A 19,642-nucleotide genomic window follows, 5' to 3' on the forward strand; every position below is an offset into this window, starting at 1 on the left:
AATTTGAGACTTTTAATTTGATTTCTTTCAGCGCGACTGCAATGCTTGATGGGATGTATTGCTTGGTTAGTAACCATCGGCTGTACGCTACTTTTCGTGATGCATTGTGGGATACTTTGAGTGCACTATAAAGGGTGTAAATAATCCTCACTAAGGTTTCAGACAGCACTACAAAATAGCGTCCTCAATATATAGTGCCCTATATAGTGAGTAGTGAGTGATTTCAGACACAGGGCAAGTTTTCCTAAGTTGAATTGGTTGCCATGGAAATACAGAAAAACTAAAAATCACAGAAATCCCCAAATGTCAAAAGGCACAACTCCTCTAGTCACTGAACATAACTGACAGGTTTCGTGGAAAAATTCCTCATAGTTTTTGAGTTATGCTCCTGAAACTAAAATGTTTACAGGCAGACAGAGTGATAGCTAATAATAAATAATAATAAATGAAATGCTCTGACAATTAAAAAAAAATCTGTCAGCTGTGGCAGTCGCAGAGCTGAAAAACTCACCCAGTTACTTCACTCAGTCTAAAGCTAGCGAGCTCATCAACAGCTGTGAGTCCAAACAACAGCCGTATTCATTGTTTATGTTCATTATGATCAAGTCCAGTGTTTTATTATCTGTGACTGAGACATGAGGTAGTTGGATATGATGATGCTCTACGCGCTCCGTTCCCACACTCAGCCCTACACACATGGACTCGTCCTCCAGCAGTAGTCAGGCAGTGCGCGTTCAGGTGTTTTGGAGCAGCGGCTTTGGAGGGAGCACTAAAGGCAGGGGGTGGGATTTTTCCAGTGGATATTTTCAAAATCGAGTTTATTCTTGCAGGTGTCTCCAAAATGACCTACCCTGCCTTTAAAACAGGGAGATGAGTTTCAGGGTATTCTCAAGAGATCATCCACAACTCCAGGAGCTGAGTCACAATAAGTAATGGGAACAATTTAAAAAATATATCGATACAAAGAACCACAACAATTTATTCTTGGTTTATTTTTATATGATGATGTTTTTGCACCACTCTGGCCAGCGCCCACTAAATGCTTCAATTAGTTGCACTAACTGCCAACAGAGACTTCTGAAAGGATTTTTGGAAAGAAAAAAAGACATGGGATGATTTAGCATTGTTTTGTCCAGCTGCAGTATCTGCTGATCTTTAGGTTGAAAAAACACACAGGTGAAAGGCATCACTGTCATTTATTTATCTTTTGGAAATCAAAATTAATTTCTCTCACAAGTCAGTGAGAGGGCGACACGGTGGTGTAGTGGTTAGCGCTGTCGCCTCACAGCAAGAAGGTCCGGGTTCGAGCCCCGTGGCCGGCGAGGGCCTTTCTGTGCGGAGTTTGCATGTTCTCCCCGTGTCCGCGTGGGTTTCCTCCGGGTGCTCCGGTTTCCCCCAAAGACATACAGGTTAGGTTAACTGGTGACTCTAAATTGAGCGTAGGTGTGAATGTGAGTGTGAATGGTTGTCTGTGTCTATGTGTCAGCCCTGTGATGATCTGGTGACTTGTCGAGGGTGTACCCTGCCTTTCGCCCGTAGTCAGCTGGGATAGGCTCCAGCTTGCCTGCGACCCTGTAGAACAGGATAAAGCGGCTACAGATAATGAGATGAGAAGTCAGTGAGAAGCTTCTTTGCTTCTATGACTGTTTTTTGACAAGTCTGTAAGTTTTATCTGCGAGATCGAGGATGAACTTGAAGTTCTGTGTATTCTCATTTGTACGTCATGGCCCTGACCAGTGACAGAGTGTTTTCATGATTGTATTCATTCAATTGAGTTAATCAGATGGCGGTTTGGGTTTGGTTTCAGTAAACAGGTCCACACACTGATGAGATATCCTTTATATAGGCCGAAAGTGTGCCATTTGCCATCGTGGTTTGGATTTAATTATCGGCCATCCAAATTCCTCCCACTTTTCCTCTTTGTGAGGTCATTTGGAGGTGTGGAGAGGGAAGAATTTCACTACCTGGAGTGAATTCTGTTTTTCACAATGTTCATAATAAATTACACTCCTCCAATGTCTATTATTGGAGCACCAAGTTTTAGAGGGGAGGTAAAGGGGTAGCAAGGGGCCAGTGGCAAAGCAGACGCAAACCAATAAGCAGGGCCATTTAAGGTGAGCAGATGCACCACAGTTTTATGGGTTCTAACATAAATAGAGTATCATATACCGGTGCAGCTCTCGGTGCTCGGTGCCCTGCACCACAAAGCTGTCAGTAAAAGCTGCTTCGAAAAAAAAAATCAGCTCTGAAAAAGGGTTAGGGTTACCTGAGTGTGTGTGCAGATGGAGATGTTTAATACAATGTCAGCTCCTCCTGCAGCAGTCGAGAATATTGATTGATAATGAACTCCCTCACTCCCATTCACCATTTTCGTCATTAAAACACATTATCCACTGATCCAGGGTCAGTTTTAGCATATCTTGCTGAAATTATTGACATAGGAGCTGATTCGAGATCATCCACACACCCTGAGCTAAATACAGGATTCGGAGACGGAGGCCATGTTCAAAAGCACATCCAGCTGAAAGAGGTCGTCTGAGAAAGAGAGGCTTATTGAACTGATGCACATCTCTCTTTGTAAAACTGAGCGGCCCATTGTACAGAAAGGAAGAGTGTCAAAATCCATTCGTTGTATTCACTGAAACATAGCCGTTTTTGTCCGTAAAAGCCCTTGACATACGCTTTTAGCGCAGCACCATTTGCTCTCGTGATTTCATGATGCTTTTTGCTCCATTACTCTCTCCTTCTCTCTTTCCCTCCATGTCTCAGGACCGTAAGCTGTCTAAAGTGGACCGTCAGAGGTTTAAGGAGGAGGCAGAGATGCTGAAGGGTCTCCAACACCCCAACATCGTCCGCTTCTATGACTTTTGGGAGTCTCCTGTCAAAGGAAAGAAGTGCATCGTCTTGGTTACTGAACTCATGACATCAGGCACGTTAAAAACGTGAGTCTCAGAGAGATGAAAGAGAAGGAAATGTAGAAACACTCCAAAAATATTTAATGACCAATACAATTCATGTGTGCTTCGCTAACGTTTCGATTGTGGTTGATGTTATTTGCTGGGATACAGAACATATTCCTTTCGGGAGAACGGTAAGTGACATCATTAATCATTAATCATGAAACCCAAGACGCAGAGATCGAGTTACAGCGAAGTAACCAACATCAGTCAAAGGTAAAGCTGCTCCTCTGAAGCATTTGGTTCATTTTTGGCTAAATTATTGATTTCTGATTGGGCTGTTTCTGCTTTCTTGGGTGGATATCATGAAATTATCCTCTCAACTGCAATGTCTGAGATTTCTCCTTGGTGTAAATGCTAAGATAATTATCGTGCCAAACCCCCCCCCCCCCAAAACCAGGGTTTTAAGGTGTAAACACTCCAATTCCATTGAAATTGTTTTTTTCTCAACTCAAAGTTTAAAAGTATGGTCTGGAATGTTACAAGGTCAGCCATCTTGAAAAAACAATAAATTTTGTATGTTTGATTTTTTTCCCCCCACTGAAGCATTAATTTAGTCTTTGTCCAGATCAAACCAACAGCACTGGTTTCCGATCCTCCATGTTGTGTCTTAACTCCACACGCTAACCTCAAACTAGCGACCACATGGCATGTATAAAAACAGATATCACAATAACAGAGTTGACGAATCATTAATCTACGGTCGGTGTAAAATCCTCAATATTTTGTTCAAATTAAAGAGAGAAGAAACATACAGTAACACTCTCTCCCTCACTGCCTTTCTGAAGTTTCCTGCCAGAGGAAGTGACATCACTCAGTGCAGGTGTCATGCGTGTTATTAAAAAGTCTTTGTGGATTTTATGTGGTTTTATAACAGAGTTAACAGAGGTGACAAGAACATTGGGACAGATCTTTTTTTTTCATGACTGAAATTTCACATGATACAGAGAATAGACTTTCTATGCAATTGATTTTATAACAGTGAATAGAATAAGCTCCAAAAAAAAAAACAGATTGTTAAACTGAATCACTTCCTGTTTATTGGAGTTGAATGTCTGAATCAGGAGTCGAAAATGGCCAATAATGTGGGGGGAGGGGTGGGAGTCATTTAGTTAATGTTTTATGGATAAATTGAGTCTAAAATGTACATCAAGCATCACTATTTGTGAAAGTTTGCCATAATTTGCATTATTGTTCAAAACTGATTCAATAAAGATTTATTTTGTGTAAAATAACGAAAGGTTTCTCTTGGAAATGCGAACTGTACCCTGAATTCTAGAATCACACACACACACACACATATATATATATATATATATATATATATATATATATATATATATATATATATATATATATATATATATTTTTTTTTTTTTTCACCAAAATGTCATGGAAATTTTTCATTTCAGCTCATTTCTCACCTCACCTTGATGTTTACCTCCAAAGATCATGTTGTATCAGGAGCCAGAGGAACAAATGCATTGGTTAAAACAGTCAGTCTGATTAAAGATGATGTCAAAACCCTTCCTCGCTCGGTGTGATTTCACACAATGAATATGGAATGCTTTGATAGACAACGTTGTAGTGAAATGGACATACGGTAAGCCAAATCAATGCAGTCTGTAATCAGATCCTGGTGATGCTCCTGCCTCAGACGTAATTAAATCTTTAAATGCATTTGGGTTTTTTTCCATTTTTGGTGGTAACCAGCCGTTAAAACGCTCCAACAGTGCCCAGTGGGTGGGGCTCCACGGTGACTGGAGAACAACTTGCACATCTGTGTGATGAATGAAGAACTCGGGATTTAATAGCGTTTAATGTCTGCTGCAGGTACCTGAAGCGCTTCAAGGTGATGAAGCCGAAGGTGTTGCGTAGCTGGTGCAGGCAGATCCTCAAAGGTCTTCACTTTCTGCACACACGCACACCTCCCATCATCCACCGAGACCTAAAGTGTGACAACATCTTCATCACAGGCCCCACAGGCTCGGTTAAGATCGGGGACCTGGGCCTGGCTACACTCAAGAGGGCCTCCTTCGCCACAAGCGTCATTGGTAATTCTGTCTGAGACCTTTATGCCATTATTTAAAGCATTGTCAGTCTTTATTTTTCTTTTTTCTGATTAGTTTATTATTTTTACTTATTTGTGATGATTCACTGTTAGGCACTCCTGAGTTCATGGCTCCCGAGATGTACGAAGAGCACTACGATGAAGCCGTAGACGTATATGCGTTTGGCATGTGCATGCTGGAGATGGCCACATCCGAGTATCCATACTCCGAGTGCCAGAACGCTGCTCAGATCTACCGCAAAGTCACCAGTGTGAGTCGCATTCGCCAAAGAATAGAGCAGCTTGCAGGTTGAATGCTGCATCTCCCCCAGCACAGTGCTTGCGTTTGGTTGTCCTGTTCTGCAATACCTATTTTTAGAACTGAACCCAACATTCTTTTGAAATGTCAATACACGTTTGAGTTCAGTGCAGCATTTTAATTGACACCACCAGACACAGCGGTCACAGTACTTTTTATCCATGAAAGGCATGAAGAATCTTTTTTCTTTCCTCGATAAAAGCTCCGTGTTTTTAAATGTCAGTGCCAGTATGTTTGGATTTTTTTTTTTGTTCAGGTATTTGTGTGAATGCATAATTCCACATTTTAATTATGTTTAAGAAGTCAAACGATCACGCGTGGAAATGTGGCTGTACAGCAGAAGGAATGAACAGTCATATGTACAAAATGCCTGACGGTACCTTTCAGTTTCCGGCTGTAATGCTGTTTGCTTCCTGCGCAGGGTGTCAAGCCAGCCAGTTACAGTAAGGTCACTGTGCCTGAGATTAAGGAGATCATCGGGGAGTGTATTCGCTATCGCTTGGAGGAAAGGTGAGAGAACACATGAACATGTTTAGCCTCGCCTTAGCTATTGGTAAACCTGTCAGTCATCGATGGATGAATTGGAAAAAAAATGTGTGCATTTGAATGTTATACGCTTTTATACCCCATACGCACAATTTTAATTAATGATGGCATGCTGTCAAGTGTGATAGTCAACTAATACTGGTATCAGTATCAATTGGCCATTTATTCCCTGTTCAAATAAAACCTGAGCAGTATATTGGATTTCTGAAGAAAGCATTAAAGATCCAATAGCATGATTCTTCTCTTTCCCCAGATACTCCATTAAGGATCTGCTGAATCATGCCTTCTTTGCAGAGGACACTGGTGTCAGGGTAGAACTGGCTGAGGAAGACGACAGCAAGAAAACATCAATTGCTCTCAGGCTTTGGGTGGAGGACCAGAAGAAGCTGAAAGGGAAGTACAAGGACAGCGGCGCAATCGAGTTCACCTTTGACCTCAACAAAGAGGTGCCAGAGGCAGTTGCACAAGAAATGGTAAACATATTTCTGTTATGATTAAAGGTTTGTCCAAAAAGCAACCTATTATTATTACAAAGCAACCCTTATTATTTATCTGTAAAATGATGTTAAAATGCTGTTTTATCCCCTTCAGGTTGACTCTGGCTTTTTCCTGGAGAGTGACATGAAGATTGTTGGCAAGTCAATCCGGGACCGCGTGGCTCTCATAAAATGGCGTCGGGAGCGAACCATCTCCAGGGGCAAGGGCGAGACTGAGAAGGTCACTGAGGACCGTGCACAGAGTGTTCCTCACGATCCCTCTCCTCAGCTGGCACAGAGTGCCATGCCCAATGCTCATACAGAGCCTGGGGATCACGACAGTGAGTCAGTCAACCTCTCTAGTGGCCCCACCAGTTCAACTACATGTGAGCAACTGCTATGGATAGCAAGTCTTTCTCCAGACAACTGTGCAGTCATGGCTTAGCAACCAGGCAATTCATTAATGTTGTCACAAGCATTTTATGATGTGGTACTTTTTTATTTCAAGACAACAGACCAGCATATATATATATATATATATATATATATATATATATATATATATATATATATATATATATATATAGTTGTTTACCAGCTGGGAGGTCCGTATCATGTAATACCGTGACCAAGGTCTTGAAAGTATTGAGCGAGACCCTCTGGGCCGAGGTCAGTATTCAAGGCCGAGGTCACAGTATTTCACCATACGGACCGACCTTAAGCTGGTAAATAATATATTTATTTTTTTCTTTACCAAATTCTAACAGAAAATGAGGGCGCCCAAAAGGGAAAACCGAGCCGAGGCGAGACGGCATTTTGAATCCTCATTCACAGCTGTCATGCAAATTGCTTCCTCCTCGGTATACAAGTGCACTTCCATGGCAGGAAAAAAAAAACCCTACATTTTGCCGCCTATGTAGTCCCCTATTTATACAAAATTGAGTCATTCAAGATTCAGCCATGTTTTTGCTCGGCGTTAGCAACAGTTACAGGTTTGTAGCTTTCTCCTGCAATGTTTTCTTTTATTTCTTCTTCCTCAGGGTAGTAAAACTCGCTTTCGCTGTGAAGACTGTCGTTATCGCTATTCATGCTGTAAAATTAATGCTATTCTCCTAAGAAATGCGAAAATAAATGTTGACAAAAATTGTTACTATGTTTGTTGTTGCTGTGAACGAGCGAGTCGCCAGAGGTCCGTATCCGGGGTCCGTAACTGCTCGCCAGCCAATCAGAGTGCATGATTTGATGGAAACTGGACCGCGAAAAAAATAATCAACAGTTATTCCACGAAATCGAGTCGTACATGAGCTGAGAGCCGACGAGGCACGTAGCACCGAGATTGAGTGGAATAACTTTTTTATTCTATCCACATTCACTGGATTTTGAGAAACAGAGCATTTTTATTTTTAGCAAATTCGATAAATAAAAACGTTATACAAAATGTCCGACAAAATCATTTCCGCTTAGAATGTAAATAAACTGGCGAAATGACAGGAGCAATTTGTGAAAAATGTGATAATAATAATTCTTGAAAAATAAAAAAAGATACACTCTTACCATCAAATACTTTTATTCCATATTTTGTTGCTTTTTTTATTTTTTTTGGGGGGGGGTCTTCTTCTTCTCCTTTAGGATTTCTTTTGGCAGTTGGCAAACCAACTTAAAGGTGCAGTACCGCCACCAACTGGGCTGGAGTGTGGAACAGGCGATATTGGGGGGGGGGGGGGGGGGGAACTATATTATTTTAGCTATTTCTGTTTCTTTTAAATCCTTGATAACAATTTTTGGGGGTTTTGTTTTCAAGTGGAGTTTTTATTTTGTCCTCGGTTGGTTCAGCAACACGCTCCGCCAGTTTGTTTTTCTCTACTCACAGTATATGAGCTAATATCCTGGTAATAGCGTAGCCAATCAGTGTGCGTGATTGTTCATATCCAGTGAATGTGGAGTGAATAAATCAAATTATACTGAAACTAATTCTGAAATTTTTGTCCAAGTTTAAAATTTAAATTATTCAGCAATAATGCACACCAGTATGGGTACTACTGAGTGCAACAGTAAATCAATGCAGTTTCATATTCACTTATAAGAGAAGGAGGGTCTCAAAATTCTTTCCTGCCTGCAGTGAGCCAGCAGAATGAGTCATCACTGAACCTTCAAACGACCTTGAGCACTTATTCCCCCACAGCTGATTCTTCCACACCTGCGATATCTGATCTAGACTTTCTTCTAGAGTACAGACAATTGAAGATATCTGCTTCAATTTTGAGACTGTGATTAAAGCTGCACTTAAGTGTTCATCTTTTGTAATGATCAACGTGTAACTATTGGTTTGATTGTTTTTGCTAAAAAAATTTTTTCTCTTTTCTGGCCCTGCAGCACTCTCGGATGGGTTGAACAAACAGCACATCATGGTTTACCAGTCATTGCCAGAGCCCATCACCACTTCCCAGAAAGTCGTCAGTCCACCAGCACAGCTCCTGACTCAGTTACATCATGTGACCCAACCACAACTAACAACTCAGCTTCATCAGGAGGCCCAAAACCAGATCACTGCTCAGCTGCACTCAGGAGCAAAACAATTACCTGTGGCCCAGTATAAGCAAGAGATCATCCAACAACTTGTGGATCCACAGGATCCCGCTGTCCAGCTGCATCAAGTGGTCCAGCAACAGCCCATTGCCCAGTTACATCAAGAGGCCCAGCAGCAACCAACTCTACATCTCCACCATGGAGGACAACAGCAGCAACCTGCTGCCCAGTTACTCCAGGGGATCCAGCCACAAGGTATGCAGCAAAACCCCACTGTGCAGCATCACGTGGCACATCAACCACCTTCAGCACAGAGCCAACAGGAGGTCCAACAACAACCTGGAGCACAGCTTTATCATGGAACTTATCAGCAACCCACGACTTCGATGCATCAAGGAACCTTTCTGCAGCCCTCCATCCAGCTCAATCAGAGTCTTTACCAACAGTCTCCTCCAGTAAGTAGCTTTCCACTCTAGTTCCTTTACTAACACAAAAACTCCACGTACGAATGTACACTTCATTTCTGTCCTTATTTTGAGCTTTTATTTCTGCATTATGAATGTGTTCTCATGTCTCATCTTTTACTGACTGCTCAGAGACACACCAGTGTTTCCAGTGAATCCCAGGATTTTCTTTTGACCCTCAGGAGCTTGACCAGTACTAGACGAAGCAGTACCTCTTTTCTCGACATATTGCAGAGGAGAACCCATTGGCACATTCATTCAAAGCCACTGTCACACCCGGTCTGTAGCTGCCCACAACCAGAACACTCTCACACAGCACCAGTCAAAGAGTCACTCTCTATTTGTGCATTTCATAAATCTCCATCCCACAACAATACCATGACGTTTGGAAATGTTTCATCAACTGAGGCTGAAATGTTTCCTCATGGATGCAACCCTCAAACTGACTCAGTCAATACTAAGCCCCAGATACAAGCCAATAACTCGATGCAGAGACACTCCCTGGCGCCATGTTGTTGTCCACGTTACTGCCAGGCTTGTCGTGCTATGTTGCTCACTGCAGGGGGGACCAGAGGATCCCATGAACTCTGTCCCACATCCTGTCACTCATCAGAACACCTAAACCAAGTCCTTAGTTCTGGTTTACCCCCACTGTGTTTGGTTCACTCAATGCAACCCACCACAACCACACCCATCCATCAGACCACAGGCTCCCCAAGTTACATGACTGCATCTTCTGACAACATATCTCTGCCATCCCAGAAACCCGTGACTTCAGTGTCTTCTATTCATCAGACAGCACAATCTACAGTGCACATCAGTCCTCCATCTCCTCCGCAGACAAATCATTCTTGTTCTGGACACGTTCCAGTAAAGTCTGACCTTTCCATGGACATTTTGAGCCCCTTGCTATCCCCTATGTCTCTTGCCTCAACTCAAAACATGTCCTCATTATCTTCCACTGACTTGAGGTCACCTCTTAGCCCATCCTCTTTAGGGCTGCCCCTGTTCCACATGCCTGCACAGTTGTGTGATAGCAGGGACAGAGAGCTTTCTCATCTTAATCACTGTCTACATCGCATCATCAGTCGCCGCACCAGCTCCCCCATACTGATGGATAGAACTGCAAGGCAGCCAGGCAGTAGCCATGGACATGCCACCATAATGTATAATCTCCCCGTTAACAACAGTCAAAGCCTAGGATCATCGCCCACTACACAACACAAGGGACCTGATGCACCATTGACTGTGCTTGGGAGCAAGGTTGGACAAGATTTTATGGTACGTCAGAAAATGGAGAAACTGCACTTGATCCCAGAAGACATGTATCCTGTCCAGGCCTGATACCTTTAATACCTCCACATTTTAGTGCCCCTTTGCTTGGCTAAGCTCAAGGCCCCTCCTTTTAAATGTTCCAGAATTCTATGGCTTTGCAATTTCACCGCTAAAGTCTTCTCTTCCTCACCAGAGCCTTGTTCTCGTTAATTTGATGGAAGAGGGTAAATTGCCTTTCACAACATTACTTTTACGACTTGAAAGTACATGATGTCTCAGGGGAATGGCTCTGGAATTTAGTCTATTTATCAAGAGGCCATATACATACATACATACATACACACACACACATACATACACATCTTTCTAAAAGGATGTAAAAACACTGCTAAATTGTCGAGCGTACTGCAGAATCTATCAAAGCAACGAAAGGCAACTGGTGCAGTGCTGCTAATTACCCTGGTCACCATTCTTCCCAGCAACTTCCCTTGTGCACCATGTCAACTCACTGCTCTGAGTCCTGTAGTTTAACCCTTTTGTCCTTTTGCTTTCTTCTCTCTAACTGCAGTTAATAATACCATAGGTGCTAAAGAAGGCGACTGGACTTGCTTGAAAGACATTTTACCTCTCATCCGAAAGGCTTCTTCAGTTCTGTTTGACTAGTGGGGAGTTCCAGGTATTTATCCTCTAGTGGACCAAAAACAACCCTAAGGAGAGTTGTTGAGGTCACAGGGGTTGTTGAGTCATCCTGTAGGTGGAGGTCCCTGAGGGCTGGGTGTGAACGATGTTAGCAGCCTAGATAGTCAACCGTTCACACTGTTCACACCCGGCCCCCAGGGACCTCCACCTACAGGATGACTCAACGACCCATGTGACCTCAACGACTCTCCTTAGGGTTGCTTTTGGTCCACTAGAGGATAAATACCTGGAACTCCCCACTAGTCAAACAGAACTGAAGAAGCCTTTTGGATGAGGTGAAATGTCTTCAAGAATTTCAAGCAAGTCCAGTCACCTTCTTTAGCACCTGTGGTTTTACTATGACCTGGATGACTGAGAACCTTCACAGACATATAGCTAATAACTTGTTTTATTACATCAAAATAAAAATCGTGATCTCTTTTTGTGAATTCTTGGTTTAGATCAGCCACATTACTAATATGATTATTTGTAATTATTAGCAACACCTACATTTTTCGGTGAAACGTTTCTGAAATGTTGAAAACCATATTTCTGAGCTGTAATGTTTAAAAATCACTTTTTAAAAATTTTTTCATGGCTTTTAGCCCACTGCTAAATTGGTTCAGCCTCAGACTATATCAGCTCCGGCGACTCCAGCAGCAGCTGCACCACAAGGACGGGAGGTGAGATTGCACCGTTCCGGCTAATTTAAGAAAAGCATCTGCTTCCGCATTACAATAACCCTGTACGCTCATACTAAATGTACATGTAATGTCTGTGTGGTGGTGTCCATAACAAGTAACTATACCTTTGTTTTCATGGTGTAGTGGCTTCATATTTTAATTTAGCTTGTTCTTTTTTGTGTGTTTTTATTTCTCTTAGTTTCACCTCTATCTCCATCCTGCAGCTTTCCTGTCCCAGGTAGATCCGCCCGCTCAGATCTGTAGACACATCCTCATCTTCTTGTCGCTAAGCTTTCAGTCATTGGCTCTTAGATCATCAGCGAAAATGGAAATGATAGCACAATGTCTTTAATGCCAAAAATACTGAGTTATCCTAATGGGACTTGTATTGACATCAACGAACATGTCCTTGACGAAGTAGTTGGAGATAGATACTTGCAAGTAAAGGAGGAGTACTTAATTCCAAAATGCTAACAGTGATAACTGATGAAAGGTAGAATTTTATTTCTTTCATTGGTGTCCATGTTAGCACTTTTGGAAGAAGAGTTCCTTTAAAATGAATGGCTTTTGCTTGTCTCTGTTAAGAAAGTCACAAGCTGATCATGGTGAAGCCAGTCTCACCGAACTGATCTCAGGCTTTTTTTTCTAGACATTATCAAATCTGCAGCCAGTTGTGGAGTCAACTACTGATGGACAGGCACATCCTCAGCATCTGCATCAGCCAGGTTCTGTTCTGCTCAGCACTGCAACGCCGTCCCAACCGCAGCAGCCTGGTCACGCCCCACCCCTACTGCAGCCTCTCCAGATTACCACTCAGGTATGTAACTCGATCTTAATCACTCAGTGAATCTTATGAACATGCTTCATGAAATCTTTATTTCACACTTGTAACTTTTTGTAAGTTGCATTATATTTTTATTTCCTCAGTTCTCTTCACAATACTCCGTTAGGTCAACAGTGGGCACTCCTGCCAGAAGTGAGGCAGTAACGTTTTCCTCCATGCCATACAGCACCCCCTACCCAAACAGTGCTCCTCCCGTACCTCCATCTTACTACTCTCCCAGTCCGGGCCATGTCCCACTTCCTCTCACAGCCACACAGAACTTGTCCTCTATGCCTGGAGCAGGTACACCCCAAACCCCTGTATCTGCTCCTCTGGGACCAATCCTGGGCATAGCCCTTTCCCCATCCCTCATACCATCACAACAGCAGGTGTACCCTTCTGCCCTTCCACCAGAGGGCTCTATCCTTCAATCTCAACCCACCCAGTCATCTCTGCCCCTTTCTCATACATTGCTGCAGCCACCGTCCTCCTTTCCACCACAAGAGCCCTGTATCTCTGCACCAACTGCACAGGTACAAACTACTTTACTGTTCTCTAAGAGGTTGTAAAGTGATATCAGTGTATGCTTATTCATATTTAGCAACCAAATATAGGCACAGGCATTAAAAAGTGACTTTTCCTCACTGCATCAGGAGTTAAAGTCGAAGTTGATTTCAGCAGAGCTCTACATTTGAATCGTGGTTTTATTTAAAGGATTGTTGGATAACTTCAGGATCGATCAGGAACAGAAAAAATATCGCTGCAAGCAGCAATGACGGGCCCTCGCACTTCTGGTGCCATCACCAGATTAAAACAATATGACAATTACAAGAGTTTGCAAAATGCCTCCCAACATCAGTGAATTAAGAACATCACATCGGGCAACGTCATGACGTAAACACATCTCAGACCAAACCCCGAGCTACTCATTCATTGACTGACAGGATTTCAACCAATCATCAACCTCATGAAAAATCTATTAAAAGGTACCCAAATTCATCCTATCCCCATGGCTAAACTGTTTAACATCTCAAAAATCCCTTCACAATATCAAATCTGGCGACTCATGATTTCATGTACACCAAGTCTGACACGAAGGCGATGAACCGTCCAGGAGGAGATAAGTCGAGATGCCAAATGGAGGCACTATACGCACAGGTCACTCTGGGTATGTGGATATCATCAGAACCATCATAGCCAATAACCTGTGAAGTTTGAGCTGTATCAGGCAATGCATGGAGAATTTATGAGGCACTTCCTGTTTGCTTGGTGAGACATAAATTTATTGTGTCACCATTTCAACGCTTTGAAAGATATCAAAAATCCCTTCGCAATTTAACTTCAGCAACATCTTGACATCATGTACGCCAAATATGATGTGAATCCGAGAAACCGCTTAGGAGGAGTATTTGGCTCACTGTCCATAGGGCGATGAGCTATTGCCATCATGTAGCGGCCATCGTCTGTCCATCCTTCTGTCCACAATTCACAAAAATCACAACTCCTCCCTGAGTTTTCAATGGATTTTGATTGATTGTTTTATTTGGAAGATCTAATTGTTCTAATTGTTCTCATGAAGAACCGCTTAGCTAATTATAAACGAGTCCGGTTTCTCATGGTACGGCCGTGTGAGCTACTGCGTCGCTAACACTCTGGTTCAAAATGGGATGTGTCAAAATGCATAAAATAACTCGCTTCCTGTTAGGCATGGCGAAAGCATTGGATATTACAAATGTGTTCATCTTTGGGAGAATCACATGTGTACCAAATTTGGTGTGTGTGCATGAAATTATATTCCAGGTACAAGACTCAGTTACAAATGGTGGTGCTATAGAGTCACTGAGCCACAACCTGGGCCAAAGATCTATCTCTTAGGGTGTATTCAGACCAGGATAGTTCGATAGTTCACTTGCTTTGGTCCGAACCAAATGTTTTTTTTATTTTTTCATTTTGGTGTGGTTCGCTTTCACACTGTACATTTTAGTAAGCGGACCAAAATCTGTCAACAAAGCCACGCTGTAGGTTGAATTGGGATTAATTAAATTATAAATTATGTGATAATTGATAATTAAATTAATCAATTTATAAATAAAGATCAGTCTCATAAAATCTTAAATTATTAATCTTAATACTCACCGTGAATGGTTACACTCAAGATTAATGGTAGCTCTGTATTAGATGGGAAACCCAGTTGTATACAAAAGCTAAATTCTGAAGGAAAAAGGAGTTCTAAATAGTTGACCTTGTGAATAAACAACAGGAACAAGTAAAATGCAATTAATTTTAATTAGCTTTTATTTGTCTACTACTCACTAATAATAATAAACTCAAAATACATTCAATGTCAGCAAAGGTAATAACAAGACAAAACAATGGAACAATTACACCTGGACTATAAATTTGAGGGAAAGAGAGAGAGAAAGAGATAGAAGAAAAAAGAAAAGAATCCCTTGTGTGCGTGTGTGTGGAGGTGGGTGTGTGTGTGTGACCTAGCTTGTCGTTAGCTAAAACAAAGGAATGTTAGCTAAAACAAAGGAATGTTAGCTAAATAGAACAAAGGATTAGCTCTGTGGCTAATGTGTGCTTTGTGTAGGTATCTGTGGGCAGATGCTAATGACTAGCCACTCTGGCAATGCTTAAACAAAATGGCGGTCAGTGCCTAGGTGTCGTATCACAGGTAACTCAATGAGGAAGGTATCAAAATGGCGTCGGAAAGATGGCGCCTGCAGGCCTAGTCGAGAACACAAGCCTACCAGCTAGCGTATCACCCTGAGGTAGCTAGCAATAAGTTGCTAAGGAGAATCTGACCACGCTACAGCTGGATCCAAACACTGCACTTAACAATTTCCAACAGACTATCTAGGCAAAGAACTCAACGCGAGAGAGAGAGAGAGTGTGAGAGAGTGTGTATATGTGTTGGATGGAGAGAACTAGGCCTTGTAGCGGTCTAGCCTCGGAGCTTAAAATAACAAACTTGTCGCTGCGCTGCTAATCAGATAGGGAAGCTAGCAATGGAGTTAAGGAAAGATATCATGCAAGATACCCTGTCTAACAAGTTCAAAGAAAAAAAAAAAAAAACAGAACCAAAACAAACAATAAAAACAAACAAACACCTTCCGTGTCTGAGCGGGTATGCTAAATAGCTCAAAGCTTAAACATGACCCTAACAACCATCTGAATAAGCTACAAATTAAAAATTTGCCCAAGTGCCTACTCAATGCGATGGAAGTTCTTTCTCCGATGTCCGCGCTGAGGGTCGCAGTCCGAGGAGAGGAGGTTAGCGGCGCGTTGCGTCCAACCGCGGCTAACGAAGCAGGGAGATGAAGGCCTAGCTGGCCCACGGTGCTTCAGGAGAAACCTCCGGTGATGCGTCGACGAGGAAAAGAACTGAGAGGAGCAAAGCTGTCCGCAAATGCCTCTTAGCGTGGAAAACTACTTAACTGTAGTTAAACTTTGCAAAGGTTTAGAATCAAAACCACTATATCGCTGAAACTTAGCGGGTCGTTCAAAAGTTCGGCCGAAACTAATTTGAACAGGCTGTTCTCAGACAATAGCGGTTAGTCTCAACACTGTAGGCGAGCGTGCCTACAGTCCGTCCGACCACTCCAGTAGTCAGAACATGAGAGAGCGAATCGAGGCGCTCTCGATACAGTTAAAGCAGTTCCACTTTACGTCACATCCGGGTGGAGCGCGCAAGGAAATTGTGGGATCGTTATAGGGGGCGCTGGCGAGTTACCAACATTCCCCCCTTGGCCATAGGCGCTGAAAGGAGTGATACCCTATGGGCACATGGTGTTTAGTCTGCGACCCACGGTCCCTAGTAATCCACAATGAGGTAGTTCCACAATGAGGTAGTTCCAAGGGTCCTTTCTGTGAAAAGTCTTTCAGACACAGTTCAACAGTTCAATTCATTTCATACAGTCCATAAGATGCATAGGCACTTGGGCATGAAAGCATAGGCACTTGGACATGAAAACAATTACACTATGGCTACTTAACTACCTTCTACATACAACATTTCACACAGCAAACAAAAAAAAATCAAAACTCCATAAAAGAAAATGGAAAAGAGGGGTTAGTTAGCATGTTAGCAAGCCTACTCTTCAAGAAAGTTAGTGGAGGCCTTAGGCCTGATGGAGAATCGGACAATGCCACGATCTAATTTCTCAGGTGCGTAGATCGTTTTGTCCAGTTTGCGGTGTAGTGTCAGTATGTACCTATGTAGAGTGATGGCTATGAAGACTGTGATAACCCAACCACCAGCTAGAAATCCCAGCGCAATTCGGCTTATTAAAGATCCTTGATCGGACGAAGGGTTTGCGCGGTTATTCAAGAAAGTGGTAGCGATGCCAGTGGGCTTAAGATCGAATTGCACGGTTTTGGTCCCTTCCAGCAGTAGTTGTGCTTGGAGGGTGGAGTTTATCTCAAGTTCGTGACCTGGGAAGGCATCGGGCATTTCTATCTCGGTCTCATACTGGTCCGCGCTAAGGTGATGGAGGGTGATGTCACCCACGTGAACAGTGGCTCCTAGTGGGACACTTAGGAGAGAGGTTTCGTTAGGGATCTTCATTCTAGTGGCAGTGTTATGTTGATCATATGATACCAGAATCTCAGTTTGGGGAGTGTTGATTAGCCACCGATTACCAGCTCTTTCTACTCTAGTTCCTATTCCTTCATCTTTAATAGACAATTTGCCTGCACACTTCTGATCGGGGACTTTTATCAATCCACAGAGACGGTCTGTGGTGTCTCGGATAAAGGGATTGCTGGGGCAGACCCAGTGGATATCTTTGGTAGAGGTGCACATGTCTAAGTTAGGGACGAGGTAGATAGAGGGGTTGTCATCGTGATAGGCTATGGTGGAAGGTGTCTGCAAACGTACGTGTACGTCGTTGTTCCAGAAACCTACATTAAGGACAGATTTGATTCTGTATATGTTTTGCCGTTCAATAACAGGGAGATTGAGGATGAAGCCTATTTCTAGGTTTTGAGGGTTCACAAAAATGGGGATAGCACTGCCAAGACTATAAGCCAGATGAATCTGTGATGAGTAAACGTTAGTCGTGGTAGTAGATCGGAGTATGCTGTCAACCATGCTGAGGGGTATCAAATATGGTGGGATTTTACCTCCACTCAGGGTGCTGAGAGAGCTACTTACTTCTCTCATCAGGTCCTGCATTAGGTCTCGGATTACTCGGACGTACTTGACCTCGCTTCTCATGATTGTCGCTAGCCTGTCTACGGCATGTACGGTGTTCTTGATTAATGTAGAATGCATGTTAACGGTTAGTATGGTTCCCTGCAGGGTTTTGCCTAGGCCCTGCAGCTCCTCCTGTTGAGTTAGTAGTCTACCCTGGATTTCTGGCATTTCTTCCTTAAGAATGTTCATTTCTCGTTTGACCGCGGTTAGGCTAACGGTGTTAACGGCAGAGAGGCCCATTGAGAACAGAGAGCCAATGGCAGATGCAGCAGTAAGTAGTCCTCCGAGGAACCGTTTAGGGCGTGTTTTGCCGCTGAGTTCCTCCTCAGTGACTATGAACTTCTGTAACTGTTCGAGCATGTGAACTGTGGTACGCTTGGCGTGTTCGATGTTGGACCCAATCTCGGAGTCAGGCCCGGTTTCGAGGTTTGTTTGTGTGGGCGATCTAAAATGCTTACGGTACACGTCCCAAGGATCGAGGCGGGTGTACACGCGCTGGGTATGGACGCGGCAATTGGTGAGGAGCAGTCCTGGGGCATCTTGGAGAACAATGCCACTCGGCGGACCTGGTTCCACTATGTTACCGGCCAATGTGGTCTGCAGGACTAGGAAGATGCCGAGGATCCAGAGAGGGGCCATTCTGCAACATACAGGAGTTTGTTATTCCGATTTGAGTGGTAACGAGGGTGGTTACTTATAGATGCACGCTTATGGATTGAGAGGCATGCAACTAAGTTGGGCAGGCTATAACTTATTGTTTGTCCACCCCCCTATGGAGTGTGGACTGCTCAAAAAGCTTTATTTGGTTGCTATGGACCCATCTATACGAAGGTGCCTGGCTGGGCTTCGAAGTTTTGATGCGGTAGGCGACGGGGGACAGTTTACCGACGATTTCGAAAGGGCCGGACCAACGGGGTAAGAATTTTCTGGCTACTCCTACCGGTTTGGTGAAATTGAAGTATAGGACTCTGTCGCCTACTTCGTACTCACGGTGTGTCGCCTTTCTGTCGTAGTAAGCTTTCTGTCCTTTCGCACTCTTTTCGAGGTGTTCCTGGGCCCACGCAAACGTGGCCTGCAAGTGGCGTTGCAAGTCGGTGACGTACTGGTGTGCGGTGTACGCAGTGGCAACGCTTAGGTCCTCTGGTCGGTAGAGGAGGTGTAAGGGAAGAACCATTTCACGGCCAGTCATCATTTCGAACGGGGTGACTCCGGTGGTGCGGTGAGGAGTGGACCGAATGGCCATCAGCACCAGAGGGAGTTTGATGTCCCAATCTTTGCCATGGTGACTCACATACTTGCGAAGCATGCTCACGATGGTTTGGTTGGCGCGTTCGACCTGACCGGAAGACTGAGGATGATACGCGATGTGGAATTTTGCCTCGACTCCGAGCATCTCCCACAACACTCTCATGACCTCTGCGGTGAAATGAGTACCTCGGTCGGAATCAATGGATAGGGGCAAGCCCCAACGGCTGAACACATGGTTCATAAGAAGGAGAGCGGTGGTCTCTGCGGTTTCGTTTGGGGCGGGCAAGCATTCCACCCACTTCGTGAACGCGCAAGTGACGGTCAGGAGGTACTTATTACCTCGAGCTGATTTCGGCACCGGTCCGACCCAGTCTATCTGGAGATTAGACCAGGGGAA

General features: G+C 43.5%; 1 protein-coding gene across 1 annotated transcript in view; it reads left to right on the forward strand.

The window, feature by feature from the left end:
- The window catches only part of wnk2 (WNK lysine deficient protein kinase 2), a 48,881-nt gene that overhangs the window by 6,240 nt on the left and 22,999 nt on the right, over window positions 1-19,642 (forward strand). The window contains exons 2-12 of the mRNA XM_060910731.1: window positions 2,770-2,942; window positions 4,791-5,011; window positions 5,122-5,279; window positions 5,748-5,836; window positions 6,126-6,345; window positions 6,464-6,738; window positions 8,702-9,329; window positions 11,897-11,974; window positions 12,174-12,212; window positions 12,624-12,791; window positions 12,902-13,330. Coding sequence (XP_060766714.1) covers window positions 2,770-2,942; window positions 4,791-5,011; window positions 5,122-5,279; window positions 5,748-5,836; window positions 6,126-6,345; window positions 6,464-6,738; window positions 8,702-9,329; window positions 11,897-11,974; window positions 12,174-12,212; window positions 12,624-12,791; window positions 12,902-13,330 — 2,478 coding nt within the window. The remainder of the gene's footprint in view (window positions 1-2,769; window positions 2,943-4,790; window positions 5,012-5,121; window positions 5,280-5,747; window positions 5,837-6,125; window positions 6,346-6,463; window positions 6,739-8,701; window positions 9,330-11,896; window positions 11,975-12,173; window positions 12,213-12,623; window positions 12,792-12,901; window positions 13,331-19,642) is intronic.

Source organism: Neoarius graeffei, chromosome 26, assembly GCF_027579695.1.
Source record: "Neoarius graeffei isolate fNeoGra1 chromosome 26, fNeoGra1.pri, whole genome shotgun sequence".
In the NCBI taxonomy this organism is placed as follows: Eukaryota; Metazoa; Chordata; class Actinopteri; order Siluriformes; family Ariidae; genus Neoarius; species Neoarius graeffei.